General features: G+C 52.2%; 2 protein-coding genes across 2 annotated transcripts; both read left to right on the forward strand.

Moving 5' to 3' along the window:
* Positions 1-4,420: 4,420 nt before the first annotated feature.
* On the forward strand, positions 4,421-12,949 carry LOC107297875 (olfactory receptor 52Z1-like). The gene is made up of 2 exons (XM_015827233.2): positions 4,421-5,339; positions 12,930-12,949. The coding sequence occupies exons 1-2, from the start codon at positions 4,421-4,423 to the stop codon at positions 12,947-12,949; spliced, it is 939 nt and encodes a 312-aa protein (XP_015682719.2).
* A 2,289-nt stretch (positions 12,950-15,238) lies between these two features.
* Positions 15,239-16,600, forward strand: LOC107297865 (ubiquilin-3-like). Its single transcript, XM_015827225.1, has one exon. The coding sequence runs from the start codon at positions 15,239-15,241 to the stop codon at positions 16,598-16,600; it is 1,362 nt and encodes a 453-aa protein (XP_015682711.1).
* The last annotated feature ends 817 nt before the right edge of the window (positions 16,601-17,417 follow it).

Here is a 17,417-nt window from a genome sequence, read left to right on the forward strand (position 1 = left end):
GGAACGAACTACCCCCCGAGATCCGGACGATCCCGGATCTCCTAACCTTCCGCCGCGCCCTCAAGACATGGCTTTTTCAACAAGCGGGACTGACCTAGGGTGAATTTTTAAATAGGGAATAATTTTTTAAAGATTTTAATAATGACACAGCCATAAATATATTTGGTTTTTAATTGGTTTTATAGGGGAAATGTTTTTTTGTGTTGTTTTTTAATATGCTGTGAGCCGCCCTGAGTCCCGTGGGGAGAAGGGCGGCATAGAAATCAGTGAAAATAAATAAAAATAAAAATTTTATTTATTTGATTTCTGTGTACAAAACCACCGGATTGCTATCGAAGATTCAAATTCTTTAGTCCAGGTTTGATAGAGTCTGCATCCGTTTCAAAAATGTTCTTCAGCTTTTGATAAAGGTACGCTGTGGGTTTATTATTATTGGTTCATTGCACAGTCAGCCCGATGTTCAGACTGGATTCGGCCCTCCTTTTTTTTTCTTTAACCACCTATCGAGTCATTTCCAAGGACCTGGGATAAGCAGATGTGTTGTTTGATGGTGTTGAAGGTATATTTGCAGGATGAAAAGTGTTTTGAGTAAAGCTGCCTTTTGCAATTGTCTGATGGTAATTCAGATGTTTCGGGATTGCACCCACGGTGCCTATCACGCCTGCTTCAGTATTTTTATTAATTTATTAAAATATAAAGTACAGAAATAAAAAAATTAAAATAATGGGAAATAAGGGAGAAAAGGGGAAGAGAGAAAAGTGTAAAGGGGAAAAAGAAAGTAGGGATTTAGGACTCCTTTTGGTGCAGTAGAATAAGGCAGTAACATAAAACATATAACATAACTGGTACAGGGTTTCCTGCCTGAGCAGGGGGGTGGACTAGAAGACCTCCAAGGTCCCTTCCAACTCTGTTATTCTATGACCTTCTGAACTTCAACTGTTTACTTTTATAGGATAATATATACTTTCTATAACAACGAACCCATCTAATTAGCAAAACCCAAAATCAAAGTTTCATTTTTCCCCCCACCTCAAGCACAATGTCCAAAAGTGGTTTCCAAGTAGAAATAAAATGTCTTCTTTTCTTTACTCAAAGCAGTTTGATTATCTCTGCTAACCCCATCAACTTTTGCAGCTGTTTGTCCATTGTGGGAATCAAAGTGTCCTTCCATATTTGTGCAGAATATTCCTGCTGCTGTCAACATACATAACATCAAAGTTCCAGATTTTTTTTTCAGGTTCTTTATTCATTAAACCCAAAAGAAAAGTCTTTTTTTCCAGAGACTTTTCCAAGGTGGCTATCACATTTGGGGTTACCCTTTTGCCCCCGTCGTTCTATTTCTATTTGCAGGTCTTTATATTTTGTTATCTTCTCCAGTTCTTTCTCTTCTATTCTGCTGTCTCCGGGCACTGCCACCTCCACTATCCAGGCCTTTTTTTTTTTCTTATCGACAATTGCTAAGTCTGGGGTGTTATGTGGCAGATGCCCGTATTATTATTATCAGATTTATTTGCCATCCATCTTGCAGTTTGAGCGACTCTGAGTCTAACTTCTGACATGAATTCCATCGAATAAGAAAAACATTTCAGGTGCTTTTGAAGAGGCCAAAGCTATTTTTTTGTTTGTTTTGTGGCTGAACCAGCTACATCTTCATCCTCACCCTCGTTCTTATCCTCAGCATCCTGTTTGATGTCTCCATCTTTGCCTACAAATGTGGCGCAGACAGCATCCTTCGTTTTATAGAAGTGAGTATTTGCAGCCCAGGGTTGAAATGAGGGGTCCTTGGTGCTCTCTGAGTTTGGTTGTTTTCTTGCAGACGTTTCCTGACCCAGCTAGGTGACATCATCAGTGCTGATGATAGTTTAGTAATAAAACATCTGCACGAAAACCACCAAGCTCAGAGAGCACCAAGGACCCCCCTGTCTTGTGGTTTATTGGCTGGGCTATCCCATGTCAAGTAAATAGTTAGTTTGTTTGTTTATTTATAGATATGCCACCCATCTCACTGTCAAGTGATACTATAGGTGAGCAGTTCGATTGATTGATTGATTGATATACTACCCATGTCACTGTCAAGCGACACTGTTGAGTTATGTAATAATGTTAACCTGGGCTTAGACTGCAGGGGTCCTCAACCTTGGCCACTTTAAGACTTGTGGACCTCAACTCCCAGAATTCCTCAGCCAGCTTTGCGGACCCCTGGCTTAGAGTCTAGTGTGCTCTGTGAGTTTCTTAGTCTTTTCCAGGCCTAGCACAGGTAAAACTCAGCAGAATACGTTGTGATATGGGGGGGGGGTTTCTTTCGTCTCTGCTTTGGACCCCCTGTACCCATTTATGACGCTCTTTGCCACAAGGGCCTCAAACCTCTCCCTCCCTCCCCCTTCCCCCCGTTTCCGGTCCCCTGGGCTAGAAGCTCTTCGTTCACCCTGGTTGAGTTTTCTTCTAGGGTTGCCAGGTCTGCTTCCAAAAAATAGCAGACAAGCGGTGTGGGGGGGGGGGGGGTTAAGTAGTAAAAAAAGCAGACTGTACAGCTTTAGATTATGTACCATTTCATCATAAAGCTTTTGAATAAAAAAAATGTCCACTATTTTGTGAAAAAAAAATAGTGAACATAATGTGAAAAAAGTGGACTGTCCACTCAAATAGTGGACACCTGGCAACCCTATTTTCTTCCTGGCTTTTAACCTCGTGTAAAGGAGCTCAAGATTGTAGCTTGTCACAACGCTCCGCAAGGCAGCCGGGAAGCAGCGCAGCANGCCCCGGAGGCGCCTCGCAGCCACCGGTGAGCCCGCACCGCCCGGGACCCCGCCCGCCTCACCTGGGCGCCTCACCTGGGCGCCGGGACGGCCGAGGCAGCTCCGAGGGCCGCGCCCGAGCCTCGAGCCTGCAGCGGGCCCGCCGGGGGCTCCCTTTGCCCGGGTGGGGGTGGGAGCCCCGCGGCGTCCGGCGCGTCGCGGCTGGACGCCGGGAAGAGCCCGGGTGGCGGAGCTTTGCGCAGACGGGGCGGGCCCGGGACTCGGGTCCTGAGCCTGGCCGGGGGGTCGGGGGAGGCGACCCTTCCGCCGGGCAGAGATCCTCGCCGGCTGCGCGGTCACCGGACGGCTCGTCTGCCGCCTTGGACGGGAATCTGTGCAAGAAGAGATGGGGGGCAATCGGGGGTCTTGGCGAGAAGGGAAAGGCGCTTTTGGCTGCCCTCGAAGGACCCCTTACCCCGCTAGCCGGGATCCAGAGCCGGCTGACATCCCGGGTGGGTCTCCAGCCGCCGGGAGACGTCGGGTTTCCGCCCCCGGCTCCCTTTCCCGCTTCCCCGGGTCAGGGAAGCGGCTGAGGCTGCATCCCCACAATCTGCTGAACTGAGCCAAGGACGCGTCTTAAAGCGGGAGTCACGGGGAAGATGGAGTGGGTTTACTTTGGCAGGGCCTCTTAATCCTGGGCGGGGGGGGGACGCGTTTCCCAAACGGGTCTGGAACAGCCCGGGGCGCCCCCCTAACGACCCGGTTAATCATTTCCGAAGCTTTTGCAGGGTGGAATTCCTAACCCGCTCAGCCTTTCTGCCTCCCAGCCGGTAGGACGGGCTTCCCTCCCTCGGCACCTTCCCTGATGCCGGCTGCTTCTTAGCAGGCTGGGGTGGGTTCTGGGCTAGCTGCCTCGCAAGCTGCAGAGGAGGGACCGAATGTACATTTTTAGAGACGTGTCCTGACCACAGGGTGACTTTGGCGCGAGAAAGCAACAGCATAAACGGAGAGACTCAGCCGGACGTCCAGTTGCTGCCGTGAAGGAGAAAGAAGGAAGGCGGCACCCAGGTGCTCGGGAAAGACAGTGCCGGCAGCCCAGAGGGAGCCCAGGCCTGCAAGCGGAGTCCTCCGGTGCGCGCTGGAGGTGGTGGAGCCGGCCAGGAAGGGTGGAGCGAGAGTCGTGCACAGGTAGGAGAGAGCAGTGCAATAGGGGTCCTGAGGTTGGGTGGGCTGGGAGGCAAAGAGCTGGGTGCAGCCCAGGTGCTGGGCCATTGGTGAGTCCACCAGGCCTCTGAGGCTCGGCTGTGGTCCTGAGCCAAAGGGGGAGTTGAAACTCCCACCAGTGGGGGTCCAGGATGGGACCTGGACTGGGCCCTTCCAGGAGGGGATCTCCGTTCCAGAGCCCTGAGAAAGAGAAGCAGCTGAAAAGAGAACCCAGACTAAAACTCAAAACTGAAGAGGTGGAGAACTTGGAGACACTTCTTCCTTCTGCTCTAGACCATGTGAGGAGGGCATCCCTCCTCCTCCTCCTCCTCCTCCTCCTCCTCATTCTTCTCACCAGTCCTGGCCTGGGTCCTCTTGCTCAGAACCTCCTGAGATGGCTTGCAAAGAGGGCTGATGCTCGGATTCTCGCTTTGTCTTCTCTGTCCAGGAACCAGGATCCCACTGGACAAAGCTGCTCCCCCATGGCCGCCCTTAACGACAGCCGCTTTGACCCCATAACCTTCGTCCTGACGGGAATCCCCGGCATGGAGGCATCTCACGTCTGGATCTCTGTCCCCTTCTGCCTGATGTATGTGGTGGCCCTCATGGGAAACGTGTTTCTCCTCTTTCTCATCGCCACAGAGCGCAGCCTCCACCAGCCCATGTACCTCTTCCTGGCCATGCTGGCAGTAGCTGACCTCATGCTGTCCACCTCCACGGTGCCGGAGATGCTGGCCATCTTCTGGTTCGGGTCCAGGAAGATCTCCTTTGACGCGTGCATCGCCCAGATGTTCTTCACCCACTTCAGCTTCATTGCAGAGTCCACCATCCTGCTGGCCATGGCCTTTGACCGCTATGTGGCGGTTTGTGACCCACTGCGCTACATGACCATCCTCACGCCTTCCGCGATAGGGAAGGTGGCCATCGCCGCCGTCGTCAGGGGGCTCGCAATCATGTTCCCCCCCATCTTCCTCCTGAAGAGGCTGCCCTACTGTGGCCACAGCACAATGCCGCACACTTATTGTGAGCACATGGGCATTGCCCGCCTGGCTTGCGGGGACATCACCGCCAACATCTGGTACGGCTTCACCACGACCCTCCTGTCCTCTGGCGTTGACGTGGTGCTCATTGCCGCCTCGTACGCCTTGATCCTCCGGGCCGTCTTCCAGCTGGCCTGCAAGGAAGCCCGGCGCAAAGCTCTGCGCACCTGCGGCTCCCACATCTCGGTCATCCTCTTGTTCTACACGCCGGCCTTCTTCTCCTTCCTCACCCATCGCTTCGGCCACAACATCCCTAGCTGGATCCACATCTTGTTGGCTGACCTCTACGTGATTGTGCCGCCCATGCTCAACCCCATTGTCTACGGGGTCCGAACGAAGCAGATCCGGGAGCGGGTCATCCGTGTGCTCTCCCAGAGGGGGGGGACCTGCTTCTGAACCCTGGACCGCCTCGGCCGAACTCTGAGGGAGGACCTGGGCTGAAGGCGGCTACAGGGCGAGAGCTGCCTACCTCTCAGGGGAAGGAGATGGACTCCCAGGTCAGGAGCAGCAAGAACTCTTGTGGTGCAGTTGCTCTTCCGGGCCATCTTCTCCCTGGCGGAAACGCCTCATTGCAGCGGTCAGTGTGGCTGCAGATCCATTAAAGCTGCCCGGTCTTTGCCCGTCCCTGCCTGGTGTGGTGCCTGTTCCCTGGAGTCAGAAGGGGGGCTGCAGGCAGCTGCCTGGGTGGGTGGGAGAGCGGTCAGCTGCCCTTCTCTTGTCCTGCTTGTGGGCTCTCCGGATCTCTCTGGCTGGCCTCTCTGAGACCGAGAGCACTGGACAGCCCCCCCCACCCCACCCCCGTTCAGTCCAGGCTCTTCTGTCTCAGCCACTGGTGCCTCTTTGGCTGCGAGGGGGTGAGGGTGGAAGTTGTTCCCGGAAAGGGTTTGGATGGGCTGGGCCTTTTTGCCCTCCCCCTTCCCAATTGGGTGGTCTTTTCTGTAGATCGTTTGAAAGCCTTGGGGGAGGGGGCTGCGCACATCCCAAACTCCCGTGATGGGCTCCTGCCCTTTTGCCTTGCAATGCTGTGCATGAAGGTGGGGGCCGCTGGACAGATGTGAGCACAAAAACCCGAGGGGACACCCCCACACACTGTAGAACCACAAGGGGGAACTAGGTGAATTGGGGCCCAGCAGAAGAACGCCAGAGAGTCCCCCCTTCCCTTCCTTGTTTTGCCCCAGGCCGACTTCTGTGCCTCACTGGCTCTCTCTCTGGGAATTGAAGTCCACCAGTCATAAAAGAACCCAGGTTGCCCACCCCTGCCCTATGCCATTTCGGACATGTGGCTGTCCAGTCTCTTTTTAAAAACCTCCAATGATGGAGCACCCACAACTTCTGGAGGCAAAGCTGTTCCACTGGTAAATTGTCCTGTCAGGAAGTTTCTCCTTAGTTCCAGGTTGCTTCTCTCCTTGATGAGTCTCCATCCATTGCTTCTTGTCCTGCCTTCAGGGGCTTTGGAGAATAGCTTGACTCCCTCTTGTTTGGGGCAGCCCCTGAGATACTGGAAGACTGCTATCATGTCACCCTTCATCCTTCTTTTCATGTTAAAATGGTATTGATGGATTTGAGGTTAAAATTTGTATTTAGAGGGTATTAGACTACCCAAAAAATGTGTTGTACTCAAAATATACTGGAATACTGGAAGGCTGCTACCATGTCACCCCTGGTCCTTCTTTTCTCTAGGCTGGCCATACCCAAGTCCTGCAGCCGTTCTTTGTATGTTTTTGTCTAAGATGCCTTTAATCACCTGAGTTGCTCTTCTCTGCACTTTTTCCAAAGTCTCAACATCTTTTTTGTAGTGTGCTGACCAAAACTGGATGCTGTATTCCAGGTGTGGCCTGACTGAGGTTTTGTAAAGCTTAGATGGCACCACTCTGGAGAGAGCCGAGGGGTTTGGCTGCCGTGCCATCAGCTGTAATTCCAACTTCAATGAGGCTCTTGCTTGAAGACCCTGTTAATGGGGGTGAAGTGTGGGACTCTACCTGAAGGGGAGGGCGAACTGCTGACGGTTGAGGGGAAACTTCCACGGTCGTGCCCTGCGTTGAGCCTGTGACCATTCCACTCAATTTCCTGCCCAGCACCAGTTGTGGGAAGAAGGTGCAGGACCTGCAACTGTTGTGTTGTCTTCTGAGGACACAAGGAACTTTGCGCTGGGATGCCATAGGAGGGCTGAGGGGGGTTTGAGCCCATCAAGGATGACCTGTGGCTTGCAGAGGTGGGCCCTGGGGAGGGGTCCCGGCCCACGGAACTCCCCCTGGGCAGCCTAGAAGGCCGGGTAGAGGTCCAGCCAGTGGCCTCCACAGTGACATCACAGACCACGGATTCCGCCTCAGAAGGTTGGCGTGGTGCCTCTGTGGGCGGGGGAGAGACGCGGGTAGAAGAGGAGACCCATAGCTTGCACATGGGCAGAGTGAGGAAGCCGGGCAGGGGCACTTTGGGCTGGGATGAGCAGCGCGCTCTGACTCTGACCGGCCACAGCCAAGGGAGAGCTCTCATCCCTGCTTGCTACCCACTTGGCCTTCGTTCTTCTCCCAGAAGAGAGAGGAAAAACTTTGGGGCATTATGGTTGAAAGCCAGATCACTCCAGGCGTTGACTTCAGATCCACCAAAGAGCCACAGGTTGTCCGGATAATTGTGAAGGCGCCCTGGCAGAAGGAAGAGTTTCTAGTCCACAAGGACATGCTGGTGAGGGAATTCAAGGAGCACGTAGCCCGGCACTTGTCCTCTCCTCCTTCCCAAATTGTGCTGGTCTACACTGGAAGGATCTTAAAAGACCACAAGTCCCTAGCCCAGCACGGGATCCATCTGGACAGCAACGCTGCTGTTTATGTCGTTGTCCGGTCCCAACAAGCAGGTCCACCCCGGCAGGTGCCCACCCTTCCAGCTGACCTGGGCCCAGACCCCAAAGCCCCCAGGAGCGGCATTTTTGCGAGTGACGGTTTGCGGGATCTGGCGGCCAGTCTGGGCCTGAACACCGCCAATTTCACGGAATTCCAGCTCCAGCTGATATCCAATCCTGACCTGATGCTGCAGTTTTTGGAGAGCCCCTTCATCCAGAGCAAAGTCTCCAGTCCCGATCTGATGAAGGAGCTGGCCACCAAGAGCCTCCAGGTGCGGCGAGTGATAGAGAGGGCTCCCGAGATCATCCAGGTCTTCAGCTCTGCTGAAGGCAGGAGGTTGGTGTCGGAGCTGGTCAAGAACCCGGCTGCTCTGAGGGAAATCATCAAGTCCCCACCCCAGGCTCACCCTTGTCCCGGGAGCGTCCCCAGTGGAGACAGCAACACGGCCTTGCAGGATGTGCTGATGGAGCTGCAGGGCCTGGTGCGGAAGGCCCTCCTCAAAAGATCTGCCCCCACCGTCTTGCCAGGAGCCCTCGGGGGCCACCAGCCCTCCTTTGAGCAGGGCAGGAAGTCTGGGCGGGCCAGGCAGCAGCTGCCTTCCCCCAAACTCTGGCCCCCGAGGTTCGGGGGCCAGAACGTTGGTACGGCTGTCGGCCATGACCACAGCAAAGGGGAAAGTGGCAACGTGCGAGGGGAAACAGGCCAGCTGGCCTCAGCAGCGGTGAAGAACCTGCTCCATCAGATCATCAAGCACCTCGTGCAGAGCATGGCCAGCAGCCCCTCCAGGAACCCCACCGGTCAGGGTCTCGGCTCAGAGGGGGCGGGCAAGGCTGCCCAGAAGTACATGGCTGGATCCAGAAACTCCCGGGAGCAGATCCCCACGCTCTTGCAGCAGATCCAAAACACAGATGTCCTTCTGGCAAGCTGGAGCCCGAAAGAGATCCAGGCACTGCTGGAAATTCAGCAGAGGTTGCAGGCCCTGGCGACCGACGAGCCGGTGCTGGAGAGGCGCCGCCGATCAGAACGCCCCGCCCGGAGGTCGTCTTCCATCACGTCCCTCTGCGACATGGTCCCCCCTTCTGGGGCAGGGGAGGAGGAGGAGGAGGGCTTCTCTGCCCCTGAGATCTGGCAGAGTTTGGTGGCCGATGACTTCTTCTGCAGCCCCCCCCTCCGTGTCCGCCTGCGGGGCTGCTCGGGGCAAGCCTCTTCGAAGCAGCAGACATACAAGCTCTGAAGCCGCGGGGCTGAGCCTTCGGCGGAGTGGATGGGGCCCTTTCGGGGCAGCTTCTGTGCAGATGTGAGAGCTTCATAAAGGAATGGATTTCATGGTTTCTGATTAAAAGCTTTAAATCTTTCAGCACGTCTCCTCTTGCCTCTGGCTGGGCCCTGCGCCGGGCTTCTGGCCCTTAAGGTCGAGTCCGCTTCTTGGCAAAAGGGCCAAAATCTCTAACCACAGTCGGGGAGTTTGGCCCTTTTTTCCAAGAAGAAAAATCTGGGCTGGTCTTGCAATCTTTCACCAGGGTGGGGTGCAGCCACCTCATTTTTTCCCACACTCCCATCTCTTGCAACGAATCACTGGAAATATTCTGGAACCATGAACTGGGTTGCTTTATAGTTCTGGTCCAGACAGCATAAACTCAATGAGAATGATTTTAAAACAATATTTATTGTCCAGGAATTCTAGGCAGAGACTTACTATGCAGAAGATACGTCTGGTCATTAGGATATTGTCCATTCTCATAGGTAAAGGAATAATGGACTCCACCATCCTGCGTAAAGGTTACAGGCTGGCACGGATCCATGCAGAGAGATAATACAATGGCACAAAGCCAGGATGTCCTGCAATAAACTTTTAAACTCCTCCCACTTAACTAGATAAACTATAGGATTAACCAGGGGTAGGCAACCTTGGCTCTTTTATGACTCGTGGACTTCAAATCCCAGAATTCCTGAGCCTGCCGTAATCCTCTGGGATTACGGCAGGACCTGCCTGAAATGGCGTAGGGTCTCCTGCTTGAGGTCCCTTCCAGTCTATTCTGATTCCAACTCTTACTCAGTCATGGTATCCTTCCGGCTACACGGTCTCTAATATCTCCCGCCAAGAGCACCGAATGACTCAGAAAAGAGAATCTGTGTCTGAATGGAAGGGAACTTCCTCATGTCTTGGACAGCAAACCACCTTTCTGGTCTTCTGGAGAGTGAGTTTAGAGAACCATACCTTGAAGGTTCATCCCCAGTGTGTGGTGTCCATCTGAACCCACCGGGGCATGGGGTTAGAATGGCAGGAGAGCATGCACAAACACAACCATGTGCAAAGACCTGATGGATAAAAGTACCAAGACCCAGCCAGTGTGTGTGTGTGTATGTGTGTGTGTGTTTGTGTGCCTTTGCATCATTCTTGATTCCTGGAGACCACCAGGGGTAGGCAACCTTGGCTCTTTTATGACTCGTGGACTTCAACTCCCAGAATTCCTGAGCCAGCTGTGCTGGCTCAGGAATTCTGGGAGTTGAAGTCCACGAGTCATAAAAGAGCCAAGGTTGCCTACCCCTGGGATTAACTAACAATTGAAACTACGTTACCCATAAGCCATCTCTTAAGGAAAGGGCATTTAACCCTTTAAATGCTATATGTTCTTACATACAGTTCTCTCAATGATACAACATTAACCCTGTAAATGCTAAATATTCTAACACAGTTCTAGTTGGCTACAATCCGGTCCAGCACGGAAATCAGTGCAATAGTTATCCCAAAGCTGGTTTTCCAAAAGGCAACTGGACTCCTTTGATTTTTTTTTCCTGAAAATGTTCCCCTTCTTATCCAAGACGTTTCTTAAGTTCTAAAGAAGCTTCTTGGATGAGAAGCAAAAAGTTTTCAAGGGGAAAAATAACACACAAGCAAGTCCAGTTGCCTTTTGGAAAAAAAGCACCTTTGGGACAATCGTGACCCAGATGGCTGAGAGTCTCCAGAGACGCTGCAATAGTCTGTTGATTTCCGCCGCAATAGCCTTTGATTTCCTCCTGCTGGTTGCCACTGGTCTGGTGATGGACATCCAGAGCGCCCTTTCACCTGTCCAAAGGCCTTTGATTTCCTCCTGCTGGGGGAACAGCCTTGGCAGAGAAGAGCAGCCAAGGTGATCAGGGGACTGGAGGCTGAAACATAGGAAGAACGGCTACAGGAACTGGGCGTGACTGGTCTAGTGAGGAGAAGGACCAGATGTAAAAAAGATGTTGAGACTCTAGAAAGAGTACAGAGAAGAGCAACAAAGATGATTAGGGAACCGGAGGCTAAAATATTATAAGGAACGGTTGCTGGAATTGAGTATGTCTCGTTTAATGAAGAGAAGGACGAGGGGGGACAGGATAGCAGCGTTCCAATCTCTCAGGGGCTGCCCCAAAGAAGAGGGAGTCAAGCTATTTTCCAAAGCGCCTGAAGAAGGCAGGACAAGAAGCAACGGATGGAAACTAATCCAGGAGAGAAGCAACCTAGAACTAAGGAGAAACTTCCTGACAGTTAGAACAATTAACCAGTGGAACTACCTGCCTCCAGAAGCGGTGAATGCTCCAACACTGGAAGTTTTTAAGAAGAAACTGGACAGCCATTTGTCCGAAATGGTATAGCATTTTCTGCCTGAGCAGAGGGTTGGACTAGATGACTTCCAATGTCCCTTCCAACTTTATTATTATTATTATTATTATTATTATTATTATTATTATTATTATTATTATTATTATTATTATTATTATTATTATTACACAGGATAGCAGCCTTCCAATATTTGAGGGGGCTGTCACGGAGAAGAGGGGGTCGGCCTGTTTTCCAAAGCACCTGAGGGCCAGACAAGGAATAACGGATGGAAACTGATCAAGGAGAGATTCAACCTGGAAATGAGAAATTTCCTGACAGAACAATTAACCAATGGAACCGTTTGCCTTTAGAGGTTGTGGGGGCTTCATCCGTGGAAGCTTTCAAGGAGAGACTGGACTGCCATCTGTCAGAAATGGGGTGGGGGTCTCCTGCTTGGGTAGGGGGTTGGGCTAGATGCCCGCAAGGTCCCTTCCAAGTCTGTTATTCTAAAAACATAGTGGCCACAGATGTGGTGGAGGATGATAACTGCACCGACCCACAGGAGACCACTGTCGTGGCAGACATCCTGCCGAGGGCCCACATGCCTACCTGACCCAGGGGGGGCTTGGCTCGACTAGCTCATAGTTGGGAGACCCCGGAGGAGGAAGAGCGAGAGGACAACGTCTGCCTGAGGCTGGCAACAGGACCTTGCAGTCCCCAGAGGGTTCCCGCTGGTCAATGTGTGTTCCACATGTGTGCACACACACACAGAGCTGCAGAAGCAGGCGCCCATAATGCCAAGTAAAAACCCACAGGGGCACAAGTGGAGTTGGACCCCTGCCAACAGAGCTAAGGGGAGGGCAAGGAGGGGTTTTTTTGCTGCTTTATTTCATCCTGTCTCTCCTGCTTGGCTGTGGAGGGATGAAATGGAAGGATTTGTGCAGACGCCATTTTGTAAAGCTTCTGAGGACCCCTGGCAGGGCCCAGTCCTGTTCTTCACAGCCGAGCAAGTCCATCTGAAGCAGCTCGCCTTCTCTTCCTTTCAGATAGCTGAACACAGCAATCTTGAGGCTGTGTAAAGCTGGTGGCTAAGCCCACACAACAACACACTAGATTTAAGATTTAATGTCCAGCGTGTTGTGAGGGACCCAGCCTTTCTCTTTGTGTGCTGTGTGAGTCATAATATGGTTGACCTAGTTGGGTTCAGCAAAGTGCTGTATGTATCAAAGAGCACTGTTTGTTTATTCCTTCCTTCCTTCCTTCCTTCCTTCCTTCCTTCCTTCCTTCCTTCCTTCCTTCCTTCCTTCCTTCCTTCCTTTTCTATAGCTGCCCAACTCAACCAAGTGACTCTGGGAGGCTATAGAAGGATATGGATTCAGAGTACTTGCAAGAAGTACTAAAAAAAGGAATGAAAACTAAGCCGCCAATATAGTGTGCCTCTGGAACACTGCACATAATTCTGGTTGCATGCTTTAGAAGAGTTTGCAAGAAGGCAGAACGTCCCAAATAACAGTAGCAATAGCACTTAGACTTATATACCACTTTACAGTGCTTTACAGCCCTCTTTAAGCAGTGTACAGAGTCAGCCTGTTGCCCCCAACAATCTGGGTCCTCATTTTACCCACCTCTGAAGGATGGAAGGCTGAGTCCACCTTGAGCCGGTCAGGATCGAACTCTTGGAGTGAGCTGTGAATTAGCCAGCAAGGGAAGCCCAACCCAAACGATCTTGACAAACTGGAACAATGGGCCCTATCTAACAAGATGAGTTTTAATGTGGAGAAAAGCAGTTTTACATTTAGGCAGGAAAACCCAAAGGTACAAGTACAGATTGGGTGAGACCTGGCTCAAAAACAGCCACTGTGAGAGGGACCTCGGAGTCCTAGTGGACGATCACTTGACCGTGAGCCAGCCGTGTGCAGCAGCAACTAAAAAAGCTAATACAATCCTGGGTGGTATAAACAGAGGCATAGAATCAAGATCACATGAAGTATTAGTACCGTTTTATAAAACCCTTGTAAGACCACACCTGGAATACTGCAGCCAATTTTGGTCACCATACTACAAAAAAGATGATGAGAGTTTGGAAAAAGTTCAGAGAAGAGCAACTAAGATGATTCAAGGCCTGGAGACTAAAACATATAAAGAACGGCTGCAGGACTTGGGTTTGGCTAGTCTAAAGAAAAGAAGAAATAGGGGAGACATGATAGCAGCCTTCCAGTATCTGAGGGGCTGCCACAAAGAGGAGGGGGTCAATCTATTCTCCAAAGCACCAGAGGGAAGGACGAGAAACAATGGTTGGAAACTGATCAAGGAGAGAAGCAACCTGGAATTTAGGAGAAACTTCCTGACAGTGAGGACAATTAACCAGTGAAACAGCTTGCCTTCAAAAACCGTGGGTACTCCATCCCTGGAGGTTTTTAAGAAGAGGCTGGACAGTCACTTGTCTGAGATGGTATAGGTTATCCTGCTTGAGCAGGGGGCTGGACTAGAAGACCTCCAAGGTCCCTTTCTATTCTATTCTATTCTATTCTATTCTATTCTATTCCTATTCTATTCTATTCTATTCTATTCTATATTTCCTATTCTATTCTATTCTATTCTATTCTATTCCTATTCTATTCTATTCTATTCTATTCTATTCTATTCTATTCTATTCTATTCTATTCTATATTTCCTATTCTATTCTATTCTATTCTATTCTATTCTATTCCTATTCTATTCTATTCTATTCTATTCTATTCTATTCTATTCTATTCTATTCTATTCTATTCTATTCCTATTCCTATTCCTATTCCTATTCCTATTCTATTCTATATTCTATATTTCCTATTCTATTCTATTCTATTCTATTCTATTTCCTATTCCATTCTGTTGGGTTTCCAAGACCTGAGAAAGCCTATTCTATTCTATTCTATTCTATTCCATATTCTATTCTATTCTATTCTATTCTATTCTATTCTATTCTATTCTATTCCATTCTATTCCATTCCATTCCATTCCACGTCAAGGGCCCTTCCTGCATACAGTATCTAGGCCAGCTGTTTGGTGGCAACGTGTCTGAGCACCCCCCGCAGGGAGCCCATCCCTTCCCTGGATCACGGACTCCACTGTCAAACTCTCAGATGGAGCTTCATGTTCAATCAGAATATAACAGTAAACTGAGTTATTCATCCTTCCCCAAAAAGGCATATATTGGGGGGATTTGTAGGGGCTCAATCAGCAGAGACGCATCTTTCTCAGATGTTTCTCCCTCTGGGAAGCCTATCACCCAGTCTATTATGGGATGGCAGATCTGGGCAACCAGTTTGCATCACTTCCAGCCAACTTGTGCTAGAGTGATGAAGTTGTATTCCATCTTCTGGAGAGATAAACCTCCTCAACCTCGAGAATCCCCCCACCCCCAGTTTCCTGAGCCCTCCAATCCGGAGGAGAGGTGGGCAAGAGCCCAGGCGGCCTTGCCCGTCAGCTCAGGACCCCAGACTGGCTCCTGGGCACCCTTTTGACCAGCTTGGCCATGGAGTGACATCCCTGGTGATGTCACAGTGATGCCCCCCACCTGGCTGGGATAATGAAGAGACAGCAGCTCCCTGGCACAGCAAGAAGGGAGGAAGGAAGGAAGGTAAGAGGAGGGGGAGAGAAAAGGAGGCCTGGGAGGGGGCTCTGACACCCACCCTGGCTTTGCTCTCAGGGTGTCGGTTTGCCTTCCAACACAGAAAGCTCATCCATCTCGGAGACGTGACACCCACAAATTCCTTTTGTCCAGCCAGGCAAGAGACCCCTGTCGTGTTTCTCCTAGGCAGGCCCCCTTCTCCTCCTCTTCCTCCTCCGGCTGCTCCATGCGCCACGGAGACCTTGAACATGCACCAAGAGGGCGCCGCTCACGGCTGCCCCGCCCTGGCCCCCAGCCCCAATTTCATCTGCATCACCGCAAAGTCTCCCAAGGGCAGCGCCCAGTTCATGCTGCCTCGGGAAACCACCATCCGGCGGGTCAAGGAGAAACTTTCCGAGCACTTCACCTGTGAGCCGTGCCAGGTGGTGCTCGTGTTCTTCGGGAGGATCTTGAAGGACCAGCACACCCTCCAGCAATGCGGGGTCAGTGATGGGATGACTGTCCACCTGGTCATCCGATCCCTGAAGAGAGACCCAGAAGGCTCTACTCAGTCATCCTACGTGCCCAGGCCCTCAAGCTGTGCCCTGGCACCAGTGGGCACCAGCCTGAGCCTGTCTGCCTTGAACCCAGTCTCTCGGGGTTCGTGGGGGCCCCCGGAGACAAATCCCTCCAGCCTTGAGTGGCATCAGGCGCCAACCTCCGAGATGATTGTTCAGAAGGTACGGCAGCTGATCTTGGCCAACCCAGAGATCCAGCAGCTGGCTCAGCAGTTCCCTGCCATCTGCCACATCCTGAACAACATGGGCATCATGCGGGTGATCTTGGACAAGATGAGAGAAATGATGGACCTGGCAAAGAACCCTGAGGTGGAACAGGACCTGAAGAATCCAGAGCCACTCCTGATTAGTGTTCAGAACAACACTCCCGGTGGAGACAACCCCTTGAGGCAACTCAACAGTGAGGTTCAGGAGCCAGGGCCGAATGCAGGCCAGGACCTCCTTGCCACCTCTAGCCCTTATGTCACCCTGGCCAGGAACCCTTGTCCAGAGCACAAGGTCAGGGGTGGCGAGGGATTTCACCCGGGAGGCCCTCCGGGCTCTTTCCCCGTCTCCAACAGCTACGGGAGGTTTTGCACCAACAACTCAAGCAACGATGAAGGTGGCATCTTCAACCGCCTTCAGGATCCTCTCGGGTCCTCCCTGCCCAGCCTTGTGCCCAGCCCTGGGGCAGGACCGTGCAACGTAGGGGGTATCCAGGCCCTAATTGTAAACCTCTGCAACGCCTACACCCAGCGCGTGCTGCTCTCCCTCATGCAGGACGCACTGCTCGCCTCCCAAGAGACGCAGGCCGCCCGGCAGGACCACGTCCAGCAGCAGCTGCAGCATTTTTATCAGCAGATGCAGAGGCCGGAAATGGTGGCCGCCCTGTCCAGCCCCAAGGCCATCCAGGCCTGGGTGCAGATGGAGCAGGGCTTGCAGATCCTGATGGAGGAGGCCCCGGTGCTCCTACCCTGGTTCGTGCTGCGCTTGAAGGGATTGGGGCACGCGCCTGCGATGGGGGCCGTGGCCACCGGCTCTCCCTCTGGGGAAGAATCAGCTGCTTTGGAGTAGGGACACCACATCTCCTGTCTTCTCCCAGGAAGGAAGGAAGGAAGGAAGGAAGGGGCTGCGCCCTTAGAAGCTCCAAGGTCAGATGGGCAGCCCGGGGTGCAAGCTGGAGAATCGCTCTTCCTGCGCAGCTGCCCTGCTGGGAACGAGAAGAAGCCGTTCCAGGAAGTCAGAAGGAAGCCAGGAGATCTCCTTTGTGTTGGGGGTGACGTTCCTGTAACATGTTCTTCAACATCCGCTCCGCCTTATAAACCAAAACTGAAAGACCAGCAGCCTTCCTGCCTGCTCATTCCCACCAGACCAGGGTCTTGCACTAAACGGGCCTGGGGCTCATCAACTCGGTAGCCCTGGCCTGAATGACTGATTGGCCACTGCTGGACACTTTGGGAAGGGAAAGCCCCACGCCCGTTCACAGCTGAGGGGGTGGTGGCGGAGAACTTTGCATTCCACTCCCGTGGTCAGAATTGGCTGCCACAGGAGAGTGTGGTGGGGACACCCAGGCTGGGTTTGGGGGCTGAATTCTAGACTGTGCTCTGGAAGGCTCGGCCCAAGCAGCGGCTGGACCTCAGGAATTGGGGGTGGATTGACAGCCCTGGATTTCCAGAACCTGGCTGATATCTCCTCCTCCTCCTCCTCCTCTTCCTCCTCCTCCTCCTCCTCCTCCTCCCTTCTAGCACTGATGATGTTCCCTAGTTGGGTCATGAAACCTCTCCAAGAAAACCACCCAGCTCAGAGAGCACCAAGGACCCCACGGTCTTTCCTTCCTTCCTTCCTTCCTTCCTTCCTTCCTTCCTTCCTTCCTTCCTTCCTTCCTTCCTTC

The sequence above is a fragment of the Protobothrops mucrosquamatus genome, unplaced genomic scaffold (assembly GCF_001527695.2).
Source record: "Protobothrops mucrosquamatus isolate PMUCROS unplaced genomic scaffold, P.Mucros_1.0 scaffold3567, whole genome shotgun sequence".
NCBI classification, from domain to species: Eukaryota; Metazoa; Chordata; class Lepidosauria; order Squamata; family Viperidae; genus Protobothrops; species Protobothrops mucrosquamatus.